Here is an 18,746-nt window from a genome sequence, read left to right as displayed (position 1 = left end):
AGCGTCCAAAATTGAATCATTTTCGGTCAGTGGCAAATCAGCTACACACGGTTTTGCTTTCGTGGATCGTTCTGTTTGCCAGCCACATTAGTAGGTCATGGAACATTGACCCATGTCTCAAAATCTACCCAAGAAACTCATTGTGGTGAGAGAAATGTGTGTAATTTGCAAAGCGAGTAGGCGTCCTGTTAAAGTAGTTTATAGAGAAAGATTGGCCTCAGTCAGTTTGACTGGATCGACCATCTGTTGCATCAACTACGGAAAACGGTCAAAACGTAAGATCTTTGGTGGCAGGACTCTGTTTCCAGGCCTATATCAGCAGTACGACTTTAAATCAATATCATGATTATTTCAAACTATGAACTTGATTACAATTAATCAGTAATTATGTTAGGAGTCTGAATCGTTCTGGTGACTTTCACCCTGATGTCCTGGCTGTGTGCATCCTGTGTTATGAGGCAGGTGGGATAGAGTGCTCACTAAATGTTGGGACTTTTTTCAATGTGTTAAAATATGTGTCATGAACAAATGCTAGGAAAACTTCATCATAGAAATGTTAAAATTACTTAAGCCTTTGCCCAGCATAAAAATAATGTTGGTATGTTATACAACATCAGATTATATAATGAGAAAACATTCTGTGCTGGCAGAGTTCAAGAGTCGAACTGACTCATTTGCTGGTTCTGCCAAGTTAGTTAAAGTCAAAGATTTGTTGCTGGAGAAACTCGCAGGTGTTTCATCTTAACTCTCAGATTGTGCAGCAGCTTTCTCTGTAAACTCGTCGGACAGATTGTCTTTCCAACTAACTTTGTTAGTTCCTCGAGCAAGAAATGCAAATGAGAAACAGTGAGTCACCGCTGTGATGGTACGTTTTGTGTGAAGGGTTTAAACTGATGTGTTTGCCAGGAGGCTCTGGCTTTGAAGCACAACCTCACTGACTGACGCTCACCTCACTCACAGTGGATTGTCACTACGCTTAGCAATAGGGATGCACCGATCCGATATTTGTATCGGTACCGATATGGAAGAAATTTCTAGATCGGGTATTGGTGACAATGGGCCGATCCATATCGGCTGATCTATTCAGTGTAATAGGGGGTGGAGGTCCTCGTCCGGTGGCGCGTCACGGCGTCGCTGGTGCGGGGTCTTTTTCTCCTTTTCTTGGGACCGCGGGGTGGTGTCCGTCGCCGGTGCGGAAGGCGGGCCATTGGAGGGGACCGGGTATGGAGGTCGGCGGCGGCAACTCTGGACGCTTGTCGGGCCCTTCTCGTGGATCACCTCAAATACGGCGCCCGCTGGGGGAACCCTCCGTTCGCGCGGGGGGCTACTCCGGCGGTGCGCCTCGGCTGGCGCCTAGCAGCTGACTTAGAACTGGTGCGGACCAGGGAAATCCGACTGTTTAATTAGTATCGGTATCGGCCGATACTAAACCTCAGATATCGGTATCAGAGGTGAAAAAAGCGGATCGGTGCATCCCTACTTAGCAATACTCTCTGTTTCTCATGTCCCATTCAAGGCACAAAATCATACAAAACCCTTCTTCCAATGACACATTTCTCTCCGACACAGCAGCGAGAACTGTGACTGTTTTTATTTGCACAGCATCCTATTGCAAACGTACTTTTCTGCCTGCTTCGACAAGTTCAGCAAATTTTTCTGTGGAATATAATCAGCTGAACGAATTTGGGAGGATATGGCACTGGCAGAACTATCCTGTTTTGAAATACTCTGTTTTTGCCATCATGTCTTGGACCAATTTAAATGGCGAGCTATTAATTTCCCGTACATGGTTCAGCACTAATACTAAAGAAAAGCCACAAAACGGGGAGAGTCGTTTACATCTGTTGCGTATTTTGGATTTAACATTTCGCAACATTTTTCAGCTATTCCCACCACACAGCTTATTGTCCAAATAAATCATACTGCGAGTCCAGTGAGAACTCTGGACTGTAATCATTTATCTGTGCATATCCATGTAATGAAGTCATTTTTTTATGATAAACCGTCTGTCTACCAATATGTCCTGATGGACACTTTGTCCCGCTGCCCAGATGCCAAGATGTCTCTTGGGCGTAAAAATCAATACAATACTTTCCGAAGAAAGTCTGCAGACCTCCTCAAATTGTAGACCTTGTATTTTAAATGTCTCTTTTCTCTCTGTCTTCCAGGAGCACCATCTCCAGCGGGCCATCTCGGCGCAGCAGGTGTATGGCGAGAAGCGGGACAACATGGTTATCCCCGTGCCAGAGGCAGAGTGCAACATCACGCACTACGAGTCCCTCTACCCCGGGGAGTTCAAGATGCCAAAGCAGCTTATTCACATACAGCGTGAGTAGCAGGCCACTCGCAACAGAGATTAACTTCTTAGCTGTGTGCGTGGTTGGCGAGCACGTGGTGATGTTGCTGTTTGGAGGCGCCAGATGTGTTCGGAGGCTTTAGGCTGATGTTTAAGAGACTTGCATGTTTTGAGTTTCCGGTTTGAAAGAACAGTTGTATTTGCGGCGGATGCTTCAATGAAAGAGAGCACAACTGGCTACGAGTTTCATTTAGACACGATTCTTAATACTGTGTCTTGAAAAGCTGTGAGTAAGATGGTTGTTGGCTGTAGTTTCTCTGACAGCAGATGTGTGATGTGAAAGAGTTGGGCTGTCTCCATGGGTGATACAAATTAGGGATTGGTTATTGGTGGAGAAGGAAAAGATAATTGTCCTGGCCAGTGTGCTCTTTTTAAAACTGAAATTGGCACAGGCGAAATGATAGCTTTGCAACCCAAGTGTTAATTGTAACCAGTGTTATTGTCTAAAACGTCACGCACCCCCCTCTGCAAATATTTTAAATACACTGGTGCCAGCTTCTGGGCAACAATGTTTGTTGCTGTCTGAAACTTTGATTCCTCAGCTCAATAAAGAATCTCATAAAGAAGTATTTCTCAGATTGGACTGCCGCTGGTAGATGTGCTGTTTTGAATTAACATGGGAACCTGAGAGACCGCTGGAGCAGAATCTTTCTCCAGAACCCTGCAGCTCTATTTATCTATTACCCAACAGTTTAAATCTGGGGATGTGAGGGAGAACGCTGCATACTTTCCGAAATGCCTCAGGTTTTGACAGGTTAATGTGCTGATTATAGTGCTGCTCTGACAGTGCAGGGAACCTACTTCTTTCGCTCATCCAGGGGTCACAGGAGCTGAGGGATTACAGCAGACAGCCACTTGCCCAGTTTCACTAGACTAATATGTTATTGTCTGGAGAATTTCCAGTCCGCTGCTGGAGATTCTGGCCGGACTGGTATGGCAAAATAAAAATAAAGTCACAGGGAATATTTATGAGCGTGTGTTTGTCCTGCAGCTCTGCTTTATTGAGTTGGTGAAGCACAGAAGCAAACACAAGCACAGTTAGTCACAATTAAATGGTTTAATTTCTGTTTTTCTAACAACATTTGGCAGGAGTTAAGTTGCTCAATAAAAAACCATCAATATTCAACATAGACATTTCAGTGTTTGTCTGATATGAAGATTCTCACTGTGCAGAAATGCATTTGGTTTTTCCCACAAAATGTTTTTTTTTATTGTTTTTTTGTGTGTTTTCTGTAATTTATGGTTAAACTTTAAATGACAAGCCTCAACTACACATGCGTGTGAAATCTTCGGCACGGCTTGAAATGTACTGCTGCTAAATATAAATGACTGCTTCTTAAAATCATGACATGGCATTTATGACATCTTTATCTTGGTTCAACAGTAGCCACATAATTTATTTAAATGTGAGTTTGCATGTAGAAGATAAAATGGAATGTGAAATGTCCTGATTATTCAGTCATTCAGGATGGTAGTATTCTGCGTGTTGCCTCCTGTAGTCGTGTTTACACAAGTGGAGCTGTGTTTAGTGGAGACAGTCCTCTTCCTGTCTGGCTCTCCAGTGACCAACTCTTCTCCCTCTCACAGCTTTCAGTTTGGATACAGAGCAGCCAGACTACGACCTAGATTCAGAGGATGAGACGTTTGTGAATAAGCTGAAGAAGAAGATGGAAATCACCGCCCTGCAGTTTGAAGAAATGATTGACCGGCTAGAGAAAGGCAGTGGACAGCAGGTACTTTTCAGCCTGTGTGCAAGTTCACTAGATTGCATGGTAGTTGCACAAACACATTACTGGCTTTGTTTTACACAGAATACATGAACCCAAGGTTTCACACTGGGCTTGACTCTATACTGAATAAACCCTGGTTCTCTTAGGTTAGTTACCTTAGTTTCTTTAATAGTTACTGAAAGCAATTGGTTTTCACGAGCTATTGTAATATTTCGTTTAAATAATGATTTTTAAATTTATACACCTGTAAACCTTAGTAGGTATGAGTTTATGGGGTATGCCTGGGGCACAACTTCTGTTTTCTTTTTCAGAATTTAAATGGCTTGTTTAAAACACCAGGCTTCTCAATTTTATTACTTTTTTATTATACTCGAGGCACCTGAATAATTGTTAGGTTGCCGAGATGCGTAACCCTGCACTAACCTGTTCACTCCTGCGTTGCTCCGCAGCTCGTAACCCTGCAGGAAGCCAAACTACTGCTGAAGGAGGACGACGAGCTGATCAAGGAGGTTTTTGACTACTGGAGCCGCAAGAGGAAAGTCTGCAAGGGTGGCTCCCTTATCCCCAATGTCAAACAGGAGAAGAGGGATGGCTCTAGCACCAGCGACCCCTATGTGGCCTTCCGCCGACGCACAGAGAAGATGCAGACCCGAAAGGTACGAGCCTGTGGCCCGGAGAATGAAGAAGACAAATGCTGTTGTACTTGTTGCACGCAAGTTGGTTTCTCTGTACACTAGTAATTGGATATGTTGCATTTTTAGAACCGAAAGAACGACGAGGCGTCGTACGAGAAGATGCTGAAGCTGCGCCGGGACCTGAGCCGAGCTGTCACCATCCTGGAGATGATCAAGAGGCGAGAGAAGAGCAAGAGGGAACTGCTGCACCTCACACTGGAGATCGTGGAGAAGAGGTAAGAAAAGAGCAGCGTGTGAAACTGGCCGGGAGAGAGCTTGGCAGCAGTTGTTACAGTTGTCTGGATTACATCAGCTACCATGTGAGGCAACTGGATGCTATTATTTTCACATGTGAATTTGGAATATGAGGAAATTGGTGTTGAAATTATCTGATGGGAAGATGTTCATGAACAGTTTTATTGGGGTAATATTCTGTTGTGCAGCTGTGCCCTCGTTCTCTTCTTCCAAAGTTGCGTAAGGAATAATTTTTGAGAGGTTTGAGCAACTCATCATGTTTGTCGTCTTGAAAATGAGATCGTCACGGTGTCAGGCCTTTGCCACACGTGGTGTTGTGGATGGATTATGTGGTTAACTTCCTTGTTTGATTTTTGTTTACTCATCAAGTTGAAAGCCCAAGCTTGTGTCCTCAAGATTGATCGTGTAAAGGGTCGACCACAATTTCTGAAACGTCAAGCTTCGCTGCTCGTGTTAATTGGGGCCACAGTTATTACACCGTTTTGCATATATAATTAATTTAAAACTCACCCTATTTACTCAGTGGTGTCAGAAACAAATTAGCTCTTGGAACCCCGTTGCTGTTATAGTCTTTTTATTCCCCCTGCAGTCTGTTAGGCACTACAGTGAACTATATGTTTGTCTTATTTTGTGTATTGGATTTATTTTTTCTCCATCGACTTCCACTTTGAATTGTTCCTGTTTTCCTCCTCCGTGGAGCCTTAGCGATCCATCTAAACATGACATCCGAATGGAATGAATTTCCTCTGAAAGTAGCTGTCAGTGCGAGCTTAAATTGGACCCTTCTCCTTGAAGTGCTTTTGATTTGTAGTGACATTTCAATTTCCTCTTGTTATCCCCAGCCTGGTTTCTGCCTGCGCATCACTGCCAGTGTTCACTCGCAGATTGAACCGTTCTATTCTCGGTAGATGGCTTCTCTAGACCACTACATGATCTCATGCGGGTGTAGAGTGGCCCAGGTCGCAATTGGCCACGCGTCCCACAATTGTGTGTTTTGGCCTCGACTGTGCAGTCATACAGCTGAATATTCAAGTTGAAATTACAAGATAATATAAACAGGTTTCTCCATATTCGGACTTTACAGTAGAGCCTGACGTATTTATCAGTTATCTGATTTTAAAAATTGCCTTTCACAGACCTCAGTGCCTGTGTTATTGTTTGGCTACGCGCTAAGATCTGAAAATTATTACTTTAGAGAGTAAACAATGCAGAAGAAATGGCATTTATGTTGACATTTAGTTCATAATGTACTTTCTCTTTACAAGTTTTATGTATTTGGTTGTCCTTTTAATATTCAGTGCTATATATAAAGTTTAAAAATACAATCAGTCGGGCTCAACTGTGAAGTGAATATTTGTCACTGTCGTGCAGCTACTCAAAGACTCACCTCCTTCTCTCTGTCTGTCAGGAATGTCATGCCAGACTACGGCAGTGAGGTGATGGCAGAGGCTCTGGCGCAGCGGGCTCTGGTGAAGCCCGTCTACACCATCCCCATCATTCCTCTGTCCAACAGTAACCAGTACAGACATCAGGACCACTTGGACATGAAGGACTACAAGAAGGTAAGGTCACACACGTTGTCCACAACACACTGTTGACTGCCTAGGAACAGGAAGCAGATTGAATTCAGCCTCTCAGCTCTGCTTGAGTGTGGGTGTTGGAACAGAATGTCCACACGAGTATGGGAGATGTTATTGACTTTGCATTCGTCCTTCGACTGAGTCAATTCACTTACTGACAAAGGCTGAAATGATGAGCAGTATTATGCAGTGTACTGTATCTCACATTGAGCTCAGACTCAATAGGATCTTGGCTGTTGTACTGCTGGAAAAAGTGGTTGATATTGTAGTTGAGTTAGTGATAATCTATTTTTCAAGTAAGGAAACACAATGCTTAATGGTTAAAAAAGAATCCTATGATTGTACATGCATATCAGAGGAAGAACTTCCACCATGCTCTGGTTGTTCATTTGTCTACCACGCTGTTCGTGTCTGTTAATCAGGGTTAAGTCATTTAGGGGGTGGGGTACCCAGTTAATGTGCTGACTCCATCAAATTCAAACGCATTTAATGTACGGCTGACTTGTCACATGCTTCCATTTTATCCTACTTCATTACACAGCACTACAGTGAACTCTGTGTCACCTCCTCTCATTATAACTTCATTAGCTTCAATGTCCAGCAACCCTCCCCCTGCCCGGCCAGGAGGCAACTATCCCCCCCACCTTTCCTCTTTACATTTTCCCCTCTACCAGCTGGTTGACTTTTCCCTTTTGTTTACAGACGCTCATTTTTAGTTTAACTCTGCCCCCCCCCCTCATCACTCTAGCCCTTATTTCTTCCATTGATTTGACATGGCAGTCCCTTGCCTCCCTGTTTGCTTTGTCCCCTGCGTCTAGGGACTGAATAGAATCAGACTAATCCTAGTGGAGTTGGAGTCTGTTCAGGCGGGGAGGGGTCGTCCCACTGGGGAAGTTAGGGTCAACGGTGGATTGAGGGGGGGGGCAGCCATCTGGCTAGGCGGCGGCATCTGGCACGTGCTTCCATCTGCATATCAATGCCTCTGTTACTCGCTGTTGTTTCTACACACGCCGCAGCCGTGCGTAGACCGCCAACACTGGACTACCACCAACAGAATGCTGTTGCAACTTGAAATGCCTTTTTTTAATTATGCGGCCTGCAGCGCAAACATATCACCACTGTTTCCCTCCCATCTTCACAGCCGGAGAAGACAGAGGCCGTACGAACCAAAAGGAAATATGAAAAGAAACCCAAGATCCCTCCTCTTTCAACACCGCAACATTCGGGCCCCTCTGTGTTCAATCCCAAGGACCTCAACCAGTACGACTTCCCCAGCTCAGACGAAGAACCATTCTCACAGGTAACCAGATTTTGTTTCAGACAATGTGTGAATGATTCAATAAAGTACTCTATCTATCTATCTATCTATCTATCTATCTATCTATCTATCTATCTATCTATCTATCTATCTATCTATCTATCTATCTATCTATCTATCTATCTATCTATCTATCTATCTATCTATCTATCTATGCCTGTGGTGTGGTTTCATTACAATATTTACATAGATTCAAAACAAAAGGAACGAAGCTGTTTATCACCCTGACAATATTGACTGTTCTGATCATATCTAGTGTTTCAAAGAACATTATTCTCTTGATTTACTGAAGTTGTTTTTATTGTGCAGATCCATTCAGGTTCCTCGGAGGCAGAAGAGGAGAATGACCCAGATGGCTGCTACGCGTTCAGGAGGAAGGCCGGCTGTCAGTACTACGCTGTGAGTGCCCTCCTGTGACTCCCATGCTTCTATTTATAGTGCCAGCAGCAGGCTGACCAGTCTGGCTGCCCTGGCTCTTAGTCTTCCACTCTCTGCTGGACAACACAATCCAATAATAAAGGATCCCCTTTTTCATTTCTCATTTTTTTTTATCCGCTCAATTAACTTTAATATCTGATGTCTGTTTCCCTCTCTTTTTCTTTCTCTGCCTCTCCTCTCCATCTTCCTCTAGTCTCGTCCAACCCAGACCGGCAACTGGCCCTGGGTAAGCCCGTCAGAGGGGGGGCTCGGCGACCCACGCTTCCGCTTCTGTCTGACGTCGCTGAACACGCCGCGGCGCTGCATAGGTTTGGCGCGGCGCCGTTCGGGCCGAGGGGGCAGGTGAGTTCAGTCCGGCTGAATGGTTTACCTCATACTTGATGAGATTTGATCAGTGAAACTTGGATCCTTGTGAAAGCACACAGGTTTCCAGGTCCTAAACAAACTAAATTATAAACAGTGAACATGTTTTGTGAAGCTTTTAAAACATAATTTCACATCTTCTGACATTTGCTACGTAAAAGACTAAGTAGCTGCTCTTGTGCAATTTACATTGATTATCTGTGTTATACCCAAGTCTATAAATTAAGTCCAGAAACTAGAAGTATGAAATGAAATGTGTAGGAATGCTGCCAAGAACAATACTGAGCCGGGGAAAGTCAGCCAAGTGTTGGCTGTAGCTGCCGAGGTTGTTTACCATGGCAGCTCTTTGGCAGTTGACCAGAGATCATTTGGCGGGCACACTCGATGATAAATAACCGAGCTGGCTGGTAAAATGATGAACACGGCTCTTTCAGTTTGGGATTCACCTGCCACAATGGCCTGTAGACAATTTAGAGAACCCAGCCTCCGCTGAGTTTAAACAGCGGCGTGTCCCGCAGCTTTGTCTGCTGTCTCCTCAGTAATTACACAGACGAGTGAGTAAAGCAAAGTGACTGGCAGGTTGTAAATGCAAATACAACCAAATATATACGACTTGAATGAAGGAAATAACAATGAATGTTTCAGATTGGCAGATTTTTAGTCGCCCAATGAATGATATAAGATAGGTATAAGTCGATCAGGCTCTGGTTATAGCGTGGTCTTTCTGCTAGCACCAACCTTTGACCAAACTAAAATAAATTGCCCTACTAATGGAAAGTCTAGAGTCTTTTCTGGGTTTTCAAAAACATTACTGTGTCACGTGGCTGCTGTGTGGCTGTGAACTTAGAGTCATGTTCCATTACAGAAGTTCTCTGCCTTGATCAAATTGCATGCTTTTGTTGTACCATGCTATATTTGGTACTGGCCCACTGGGCGTTTTAATGACACAGCGGGTATGCGTGGAGTAGCCAGACTTGTGCTATGGTCCAGACATAACTGAAGGATGTTGATGTTGTAATGCTCTGATGAAGACTACACAGTGTTTTACATTTAATCCGACCTCAAACGACTTGTGGTCACTGTTGAGGATGTGTTATGCTTATTTCTGGTTTGTGTTTCAGGGTTTTGTTGGACCGAGCGCACACAGATCTAGACAACATCTGTCAGAGCCTGGACTCTGACCCGGAGCCAGAACCACTCACCTCACCACTTCCAAGCTCTCCGCTCCGCAACTCTAACGCCAGTACCTCAGAAACCAATACCTCGGACCCAGCCAGCTCCTCCCACCTTCCCACCTCTTCATCGCCCCGGACGTCTCCGTTATCATCATCATCAACACCGATGGACCTCGGCCAGATTCTTTTGAACATTAAATCTAGCCGCTGGAGGCACTTCAGACCACGGACGCTATCCCATCACCCCTTGGGTGGAGGAGACTTGTCTCGCAGAGGATTTAGGGATTGTAGCCGGACAGTGTCAGGACTAACCAGGACCTTGTCTGGAGGATCCAGCTCCCAGAACCGCACCGGCCCTGCCCCCACCCCAGTCAATGGTGAGTCACTAGTTTCCTCTTTTGTGCAGCTCGGTGTTTTCATCTGTCTTTGGTTTTGTACGTGTAAAAGTTTCACAGCCAAATATTTGTATTGGTCCAGAACAGTTCATTTTATTGCATTTCTTTGAATCGCAAGTAGCTCATTTAATATAGTTAAGATGTCATTCTACAAGGTTAGCGCTTCTGGCAGAAATTTCTTGGGAGTAAATTCAACAAAAGCCCGATTGTCCTGTGTGTGCTCGCTGCTGTAATTAAAGAAGGAGCTGAATTCAGGCTGAACATCAGTCAGAAAAACAATTTCCTTCATTTTGCAACTGTTATCTGAAGTCAACATCCATCTTCAACGAACTGGAGACCTTTTTCTTTTTGTGGGAGTGTTGTCTGAAGTCTTCAGTGTCACTTTTTGGTTTCAGGCTGCTCTCAGGTTGTCTTGTTTTAATTCACAATCCTAGACAGTAATTCACATTCTGATCTGGTCACACTGCATTCTGTATCATCTATTTCCTGCTGCTCGGTATCAGTGCGTTATTGCTGCAAATACGGATCCCATTACTCCTGAAAGATTCCTGATTTGGTATAGGTCATTTTATTTGCCATTAATAATAGGCATCTGGGGATGTGTGGCTGCTGGTGTAAACAGGAAGTAGATTGTGTACCTCGCAGCTGGTTGTTCATTTGTAAAAACATTTGTAAAATCAAATGAACAACCGCAATAGTATTTAAAAGAAAGACAATGAATTACTTTCTCGGAGAGACACTGAGGTTGGGCTTGAAGTATTCACAATGTTTTGCCTTCACTGCCCTGGAATTTGTAGATGCTCAAAAACTCTGGTTGAGTTTGGACATGAGTCGTACTTGTGGCAACAGTGATGCGATTTTAAACTAACACTAATAGTGTGGATGTAGCCTTTAGGGACGGGAATCGGCAGGGACCTCCTGATACAATACTATCACGATACTTAGGTGGCGATACGATATGTATTGCGATTCGATATTACGATTTCCTGCGATTTTCTTTTGGTTATTTTATTTTTTTAAATACTGGACCATGGAAAAAGTTGAATCATACCTTCAAATACAACCCAGTCAAATTCACTTAGAACTTTACAAGTATTATTTCCAATATTAACATTAACTTAATGACTGCCGGGCAGCCAATAGAGAACATAAATAAAAATGTGCCCTATTATTGTATAGCCCCAGTCAACTGCACACAAACTGACAGATTAAGAAATGTATGCCACTTAGGCTACTTTTAAACAATAAATAAAAGGTAAATTAAAAAGAATGAATAAAAGTTTACTTAGAATATAAACTTTGAAATAAACAAAAAGTAGGCTATGCTTCATTGTTGTTTGCATGTAGGCGATGCAATGCTAGTGCTTGGGTATGTTTCAGATTCTTGTGCAAAAACGAGAGCTGGTCAACTTGCTCCCTCCATATATCCCCCCCGTATAAACCCAAAAATAAGTTTTAAAAATATATATATTTTTAAAAATCAATTTGAGGCAGCATGGCGATTTTAAATCGTCATACACAAGAATCGCGATTCGTAACTGAATCGTTTTTTTTTCCCCCGTCCCTAGCAGCCTTACTACAAAACTGCTAACTGGATAATGGCATTTTGGTGTGCACGGGGGGGAATGTAATGGAAGAACCTCTCCATGCATAACATCATATGAAGTGCCGTTGTTTTGTTTTTAATGCATCTCCAGTGATGAGGAGAAAAAGGGAACGTTTGGGTTTTAAAGCCGGACGCCTGAGCTGAGTGGCGTTTGGTCCGAGGCTGTTTCTCTGGGGCAACACGTTTTGATGAGGTGGCTCAAAGGTAGATTCGCTCGGCTCCGTGCTGCTGTGGAATCACATGAACTCTCTGCTTTCAGGCCCTCGTTCCACATCATGTAAAATGAGTTACTGCTCCTGTGACTTGGGGGAGTCGATCAGAAATGCTGTTGTATAAATAGATGTGAGAGAGGTGTGACAGAGCAAGAGAGAGCACAAGGTGAGGGATGTTTTAATATAAGGTATTCGGTGAAATGCCGAGCAAATTATGCTGGATTTAGGTTTGGTCATATATCTGTTCTCTAAATGTCCTGAGTGTGGATACTCGAAGGATGAAAAAAGTGTGGATGTCAGCATTAGGCCGCAACTCTGGATATTCACACAAATCTTAAGAGTCTGACTCTGAAAACTGAAATTTGAATTAAATAAACATTTGTTATTGTTTCTCCAAACCTACTGTTTTACTTTGTGGTCACCGCTGTGTGACAGTAGATACTGACCAATCTTGGTGAAGGTTCCTGGTTTTGGAATCAAGAAATGATTTGCAAAGTCCTGAGGTTTTTAATCTTTGTGATGAATGCTTTAATTTGAAAAAAGAATTAATGCATTCCTGCCTGAGGGTTCATTCATTCATTAAACATGAAATTGAAGGAACATATGTGAAATGTGATAATTTGTTGAGTGATGTAGTGAGTGGTGCTTTGTTTGGGTGCTTTTCTAGAAAAAAATACTATTTATCTCATATTCAGGAGCTCAGTATTTTTATAAAGAATAAACATCACCATTAATCTTACCAGATATTTGAATACCACAGTGCTCTTGACAGTTTTGAATGAAACCTTGAATCTTATTTAGTGCAGATTTGAACATTTTAACAGTTTCTTATTGTTTATTCTGAGCCTTTCAGGTTTACCATTATATGAAGACGTGTGCAACCTAACAGTCTGTAGAGCTGCAACAATAAGTCGAAGAGTCTATTGATAGAACATTTTTAAATCCGTCTGCTTTGATACCTAAATAGATCTTCTGCAAAAAATCCCCAAACATTCTCTGGCTCCAGCTTCTCATGATTGTTTGATCCGTGTCTTTTCTCATGTGTGACAGTAAACTGAGCATCTGGCTTGTAAAATAAAACAAATCAATATAAAGACTTGAACTGTCAGAAACTGCATTCATTAGTATGTTTGTTTATAGACAAATTGACGGAGCCGATAAAGGAATAATAATCTATATTTGCAGCCCTGCTTGGTTCTGGCTTGATTCTTCTTCTGACACAATGAATAGAAATCTCTTTACTGCTCTAGTACGTGCACCGCAGGTTGAGTTCCTTGTATTAGAGCGGGAGAGTCAGCTCTCAGGAGTATAAACCATTTTAACTGTCTTTGTTTTTGCCGTTAAACCGGACTTTCTTGCCTTGAACCCCGGAGCAACACTCCCACACCCAATAGACCAGTTAGCTGTCATGCCACAATGCTCCTGCTCTCTGAAAGCTCCCAGAGGAGCTTTGCTTTTGTACAGACTTACTGTAAATCACTATGTGCCAATGTCTGCTATTTCCTTTTAAAAGCACTGTTGGATGATGTTGCTTCAGAAGGTGAATCATTGTTTTTACTTTGTGTTTTAAAGGCTAAATGCTCATTGTTCCACATCACTGATTAAAAGGGAAAGGTCCCTTTTGTGTAGCTTTAAATATGTAGTTTTCATCAGTTTAGTCAATGTTTTATTGACCCGTGATTTTCCATCCTGACCCGAGAAAGATTGTTAATTGTGGTGATATGTAAATCAAAGCCAGCTCATGTATAACAGCTTCTTGAACTGGCCTTCAAAAGCATCCAAGTCCAACCAGACCCATCAAGTTTTATAGATGTGTCCGAAAGTCTGGACTAAAGTTTCAGTTGAAAGCCACAACATGCACAACTTTCCCAAAATCCTGCCTGAGACTGGAGCGTGTTGTCCTTCCTGTCCACAGTGTTCACGGCTGAGCAGTACCAGCAGCACCAGGAGCAGCTGGCCCTCATGCAGAAGCAGCAGCTGGAGCAGAGTCAAAAGCAGCAACAAGCCAACAACCCTGCAGCAGCCACCAAGACACAGGTCAGTGAGGAGTCCCAGGTGGCCATATCTTCACACGGGTCAGCATCGGATCTGTATGTAGCTACGTTTATTGACCGGGTCGTTTCCCGAGTCCTGAATAGAGGCTCACGAGCCAGAGTTCTCCCAGATATGGAAATAATTTCAGAGTTGAAGGTCAGTTCAGCCATCCTTAAGGAAACAGGAGACATCCTCATTCCCACGAGCAGTATTCATACCACTGCTGGTTCCTGTTTGCCAGCAGAAATGCAGAGCTCAGCAGTTTGATACATTTTAAACAGAGAGCGGCCAAAGTCTCTGGCACTGACCCTCATGTTTTTCCTCCCTCCCCGGTTTCCATCCAGGCACTTGTGTCCAAGACGTTGGACCAGGCCAGCGCCCAGTTCGCTGCTTCAGCCCTCGTCACCACGGACCAGCTGCTGGCCTTCAAGTCCAAAGAGGAGCTGGTGCTGGCGAGTGGAGTCAACGGGGTCCTGGCCGGCGCAGGTGAGAGTCACTTCTTCTGTTATTGTCTTCATTAAACTTATACCAGAGACTTTAAATACACAAAATGTAATAAAACTTGATTAATTGAAACCTTGAAGGGTTGCGAACCATTACAACCTTAAAGGGAACAATTGGGGAAAACTGTATTTAAGTGGTTAAAGTAAAATACTTTTTAAAGCAGTTATTGCCCCGGGATCACTTGTCTCTTCCCCTTGTATGTGAACCAAGGTGAGAAAACCATTGAAAGCACTTAACAATATAATGCAGCCCATTACAACAGCTCGGAAAAATTACCACAGAGTTTCATCATCATCATCACTCAAGCAATGTCAACAACACCGGATCATTATCAGTTTCACCGAGGCAGCGTTTGTTGCAGCACGTTGTGATGGATTGCTTTAGACTCGCTTGTGCTTCGTTCAGATTCCTGTGGCGTCCCGTCTGTTTTTCCATTTGCACTCAAAAGCTCTTTCCTCTGTTCAAACAGGCGTTTTCAAAGGTTTGCACCTCTCCAGCACAACTGCAGCCCTTCACCAGACCAACCAGTCCACACACAGCGCCACCTCCGCAGCCCCGACCTTCCTCCAGCCCTCCGCTAACTCGGCCACGCCCTCGCCAGCCAACGCCGTCCCCACCTCCCTCACCTCCACCCCCAGCGCCCACGCAGCGGCGGCGCTCGGGCTCCTGGGATGCAGCGCTGCCAACGCCACCCCCGCCACCACTCAGGTCCTCATCGGGAACAACATCTGTCTGAGCGTGCCGTCGGCCGCCAGCCTGGCCGGACGCCACATCCCCCGGACCCTCGGCAACGTGCCGCCCTCTGCCTTAAAGCTGTCCGCCGCCACCAACCTGCAGATGCCCAAAGTCTCCGGAGCATCGTCCATGGACATGGGCTCAAGGTGAGACTCTACTGCGGCAGCACATTAGTTATTTAAAGGAATATTAGTTTTCATCGCTACAGTCAAAAGCCCATTAGCTTAGCATTAAGATAAGAAACACAGGGAAATAATGCAAATAGTGTTGCACCAGAACTGAAGCTGCAGAGCCTCAAAGCCTCTGGAGATCAGATGATGTTTCAGAGAGAAAAAACCAAGAATGTTGTTTATACATAAATGTGCAAACCCAGAAAGGAACATTTTGTAGGTTTCTGTTGTTGCAGCAGTATCAGATAAGTTTGTTTATATAAATATGTGTCAGGATTAGGGTTGCAAAATTCCGGGAATATTCAAAGTTGGAAACTTTCCATGGGAATAAACTGGAAATGTTGTGGGTAATTTATACTAACTGTATTTACCTTGTCATATACAGACATAAATATTAACATTTTGTTTTGTCATAGGCTGATTTGAGCCCTGAGGAAACTTTGGGCACTTGACTATATGCTTCTGCATCGTTTCGTCATTCTTAACATAGGTCTTTGCACAGTATTTGCAAATGTACACAGCCTTTCCTTCTACATTGGATGGGGTGAAATGTCTCCACACATGAGAGAGTGCACGTGGCATTGTTCTGTAGAATAAGATGAGAAAAAAGTTTGTAAAAAAACACTAATGCAATGCCAGAGATATAAATAGTTAGCCAATCATCTGTAAACATATTTTACAATTGATGGATAAATGAATGGAAATAGGCTAGATGAACAGATGAATAATCCTCAATCAGCATGCTAATATATTTTCCCCAGTAATATCATGGAAACTTACCTGACTAGTCCTGCACTCTACAGCAGGCCTCATGTAGCTCTGCTGTAGAGTGAAGCATGCTGGGAGTTATCTGTGCATGTGATGGAAGAATGCACAGTGGAGGCTTGAAACTCAACGTTCCATACATCTTTAAAATAGAGTTTTGAATGATGTTTTTATACCTCAGCGTTTAATTTGCGTAGTTGTTTTTTTTTCAAAATTCCCGAGCGAAACTTTCCGCCCCTTTGCAACCCTAGTCAGGATAATCAGAAGTAAAGCCGTTGCATTAATAACAACAATCCCTGGTCTAAGTATCAGCTGGAGCCGGAAGATCTCGTGTCAAACCCAGAGACTGAGAAGCTTCAGTAGCTCCACACAGAACAGATCTGTGACCGTGGAAGAAACAGTTGGCAGCAGAGTGGTTGATCCCTCCTTCTTTTCCTCTCCTCCGCAGGGATAATCATGACGAAGACAAGCCAGCACTGAACAGTATAGCAGACAACACAGTGGCCATGGAGGTGACGTAGTAGCGGTGCAGGGAGGAGTCCCCTCTTTAGGTGCTGTGCATCGTAGCATCGGGAATGCAAAGGGACAGCAGGACTCTGGTGCAGGCGACAGGACGCCGGGCGACTGCGGCCGCTCGCTTGCAATTCTCATCTCTCATACTTTTTAACCGTTTTTTTTGTTTTGGTTTTTTTGTTACTGTTAAAAGTAAAAGATTGACATCTGTAAATTATGAATATGGCAAAATTATGATCTGTACAGTAACTACATATTTGTAATATCCCCTGTATATATATTACTTGAATACAGAACTGTCCATTTGTGATGTTTTGCACTTGGGAGTCAAACTTAAAGGAAAAAAAAATACGAGCCAAGTATCTTGTGGCGAGTGTGAGAGATGTGGGAGTTGTATAGAGAGGAGTTTTATCACGTGCATGGTGCGGAGCCTGCTGTTTTTATCTATTTATTGTGCTGTGTTTACAGTTTTTTTGTTTTTTGGTTTGTTTTTGTTTTTTTTATTTGTACACTGTACCTTTGTTGGTTCATGTGCTGTAGTAAATGTTAGGTAGCTACGGACTCCTGGGTATTTTTGTATATTGTGAACACAAAGCAGGTCCCTCCCCCTTCACACAAACACACACAGACACACAAAACACATTTATTTTGGGTCCCTGTGCTTCTCTCTGTCAATCATGTGAAAATCAATGGTGACATACATCCAGACCAGGAGAGCCAGGAGGAGGAGGAGGAAGAGGAAGAGGAGGTGGTGTGACTGTGGGAGTTTTCATCAGCATTGTCCCAACCACAAGTAACAAAACAGGGATGAAGTCTCTTCCCAGAAGCCTTTGCTGCTTCTGATTAAAGCACTATTTTTTTTGTCGTGATGTTTTTGTTCATGGTTTTTGATAAATATCCTAATGCTGCTTTTGTATTTTGTTTTCAAAGGGGTCGTCCTTTTCATGCAAGCGGAGTCAACCCCCTTTTTCTATTTGTTTTAACCCACAAACGTTTTTGTAAAACAAAAAAATGAGTTATTTTTGTAATTTTTTTTTTCTCGTTCTTGTGGTAAACTTGATTGTAAGCTATTCGTTTATTGAAAGACTTCATTTGTTGATTTGTTACTTGTTCATGCATAGGTGATAAGGGAGGTGAATGGGCAGTGATCGCTGTACGTGTTTCATCATTCCAGTTTTTAAAAACAAAAAATGCTAATGACGGGGGACGGAGGGGCTGTGAGAGAACGACACATTTTCTCTCCTCTCTTTCCCCTTTTTCTTTCTTCTTTTTTTTTTTTTTTTCTTTGAAAAAAGAATCTCCAGACGGCTGCAAGGCCAAAAACCACAAGTATTGGGTGCCTTCCTTTGGGGAATTTAATGTTCTCTCTTCTGTGAAGAGTTAGGCACAAAGGCAGCATTACTTAGTAGTGCTTCTCGTCTTTGTCAGAATCTGAATGCCCAGTCCAATGGCAGGATATATCCTTGAGGTTTACTTGTCCCACCTGGAGGCTGAAAAGACTAAAAAAATGTGACAGAACTCTCACTAAAATAAGACAATAAAGCCCAGGGCATTAAATGTGAATTGTTTGGACTCTGGTGTCTCCTTACCAACGTGTGTGTGTGTGTTCTCTTTCAGAAGCATCAGGAACTTTAAATAGAGTTAATGTGAAGCTGCTGCCTCCAGCTACACATTCAGCATAAACACATGAGAATGATCCTCATCTAATTCTTGCAAAAAAGGCAAAGCAGAGGGAAACTTTCCTTTCTGACCGTTCGAAAACATGTTAAAGTTGTGATTTATTAAGACTTGAGAAAAAACTTTTCTGTACCAAAGAAACTGACGACAACAAATTAAATGTTAGTCACTTTCACAGCTCAGGGAGAACAGGAAGGAGTAATAAGTTCCTGCTCGGTTGACTGGCGCTGCGTGCCTCACACACAC

General features: G+C 43.2%; 1 protein-coding gene across 2 annotated transcripts in view; it reads left to right on the top strand.

The window, feature by feature from the left end:
• Nucleotides 1-18,386, top strand: part of epc1a (enhancer of polycomb homolog 1 (Drosophila) a) — a 28,473-nt gene extending 10,087 nt beyond the window's left edge. For both annotated transcript variants that reach the window (XM_061093876.1, XM_061093875.1), the window contains exons 2-14: nt 2,169-2,328; nt 3,944-4,089; nt 4,536-4,742; nt 4,848-4,996; nt 6,424-6,577; nt 7,737-7,895; nt 8,223-8,312; nt 8,545-8,693; nt 9,836-10,266; nt 14,018-14,139; nt 14,481-14,622; nt 15,110-15,521; nt 16,759-18,386. In XM_061093876.1, coding sequence (XP_060949859.1) covers nt 2,229-2,328; nt 3,944-4,089; nt 4,536-4,742; nt 4,848-4,996; nt 6,424-6,577; nt 7,737-7,895; nt 8,223-8,312; nt 8,545-8,693; nt 9,836-10,266; nt 14,018-14,139; nt 14,481-14,622; nt 15,110-15,521; nt 16,759-16,831 — 2,334 coding nt within the window. In that variant the 5' untranslated portion in view covers nt 2,169-2,228 and the 3' untranslated portion in view covers nt 16,832-18,386. The remainder of the gene's footprint in view (nt 1-2,168; nt 2,329-3,943; nt 4,090-4,535; nt 4,743-4,847; nt 4,997-6,423; nt 6,578-7,736; nt 7,896-8,222; nt 8,313-8,544; nt 8,694-9,835; nt 10,267-14,017; nt 14,140-14,480; nt 14,623-15,109; nt 15,522-16,758) is intronic.
• Nucleotides 18,387-18,746: the final 360 nt, after the last annotated feature.

Source organism: Limanda limanda, chromosome 20 (genome assembly GCF_963576545.1).
Source record: "Limanda limanda chromosome 20, fLimLim1.1, whole genome shotgun sequence".
Classification (NCBI taxonomy): domain Eukaryota; kingdom Metazoa; phylum Chordata; class Actinopteri; order Pleuronectiformes; family Pleuronectidae; genus Limanda; species Limanda limanda.
This window is presented reverse-complemented; position numbering and strand designations above follow the sequence as displayed.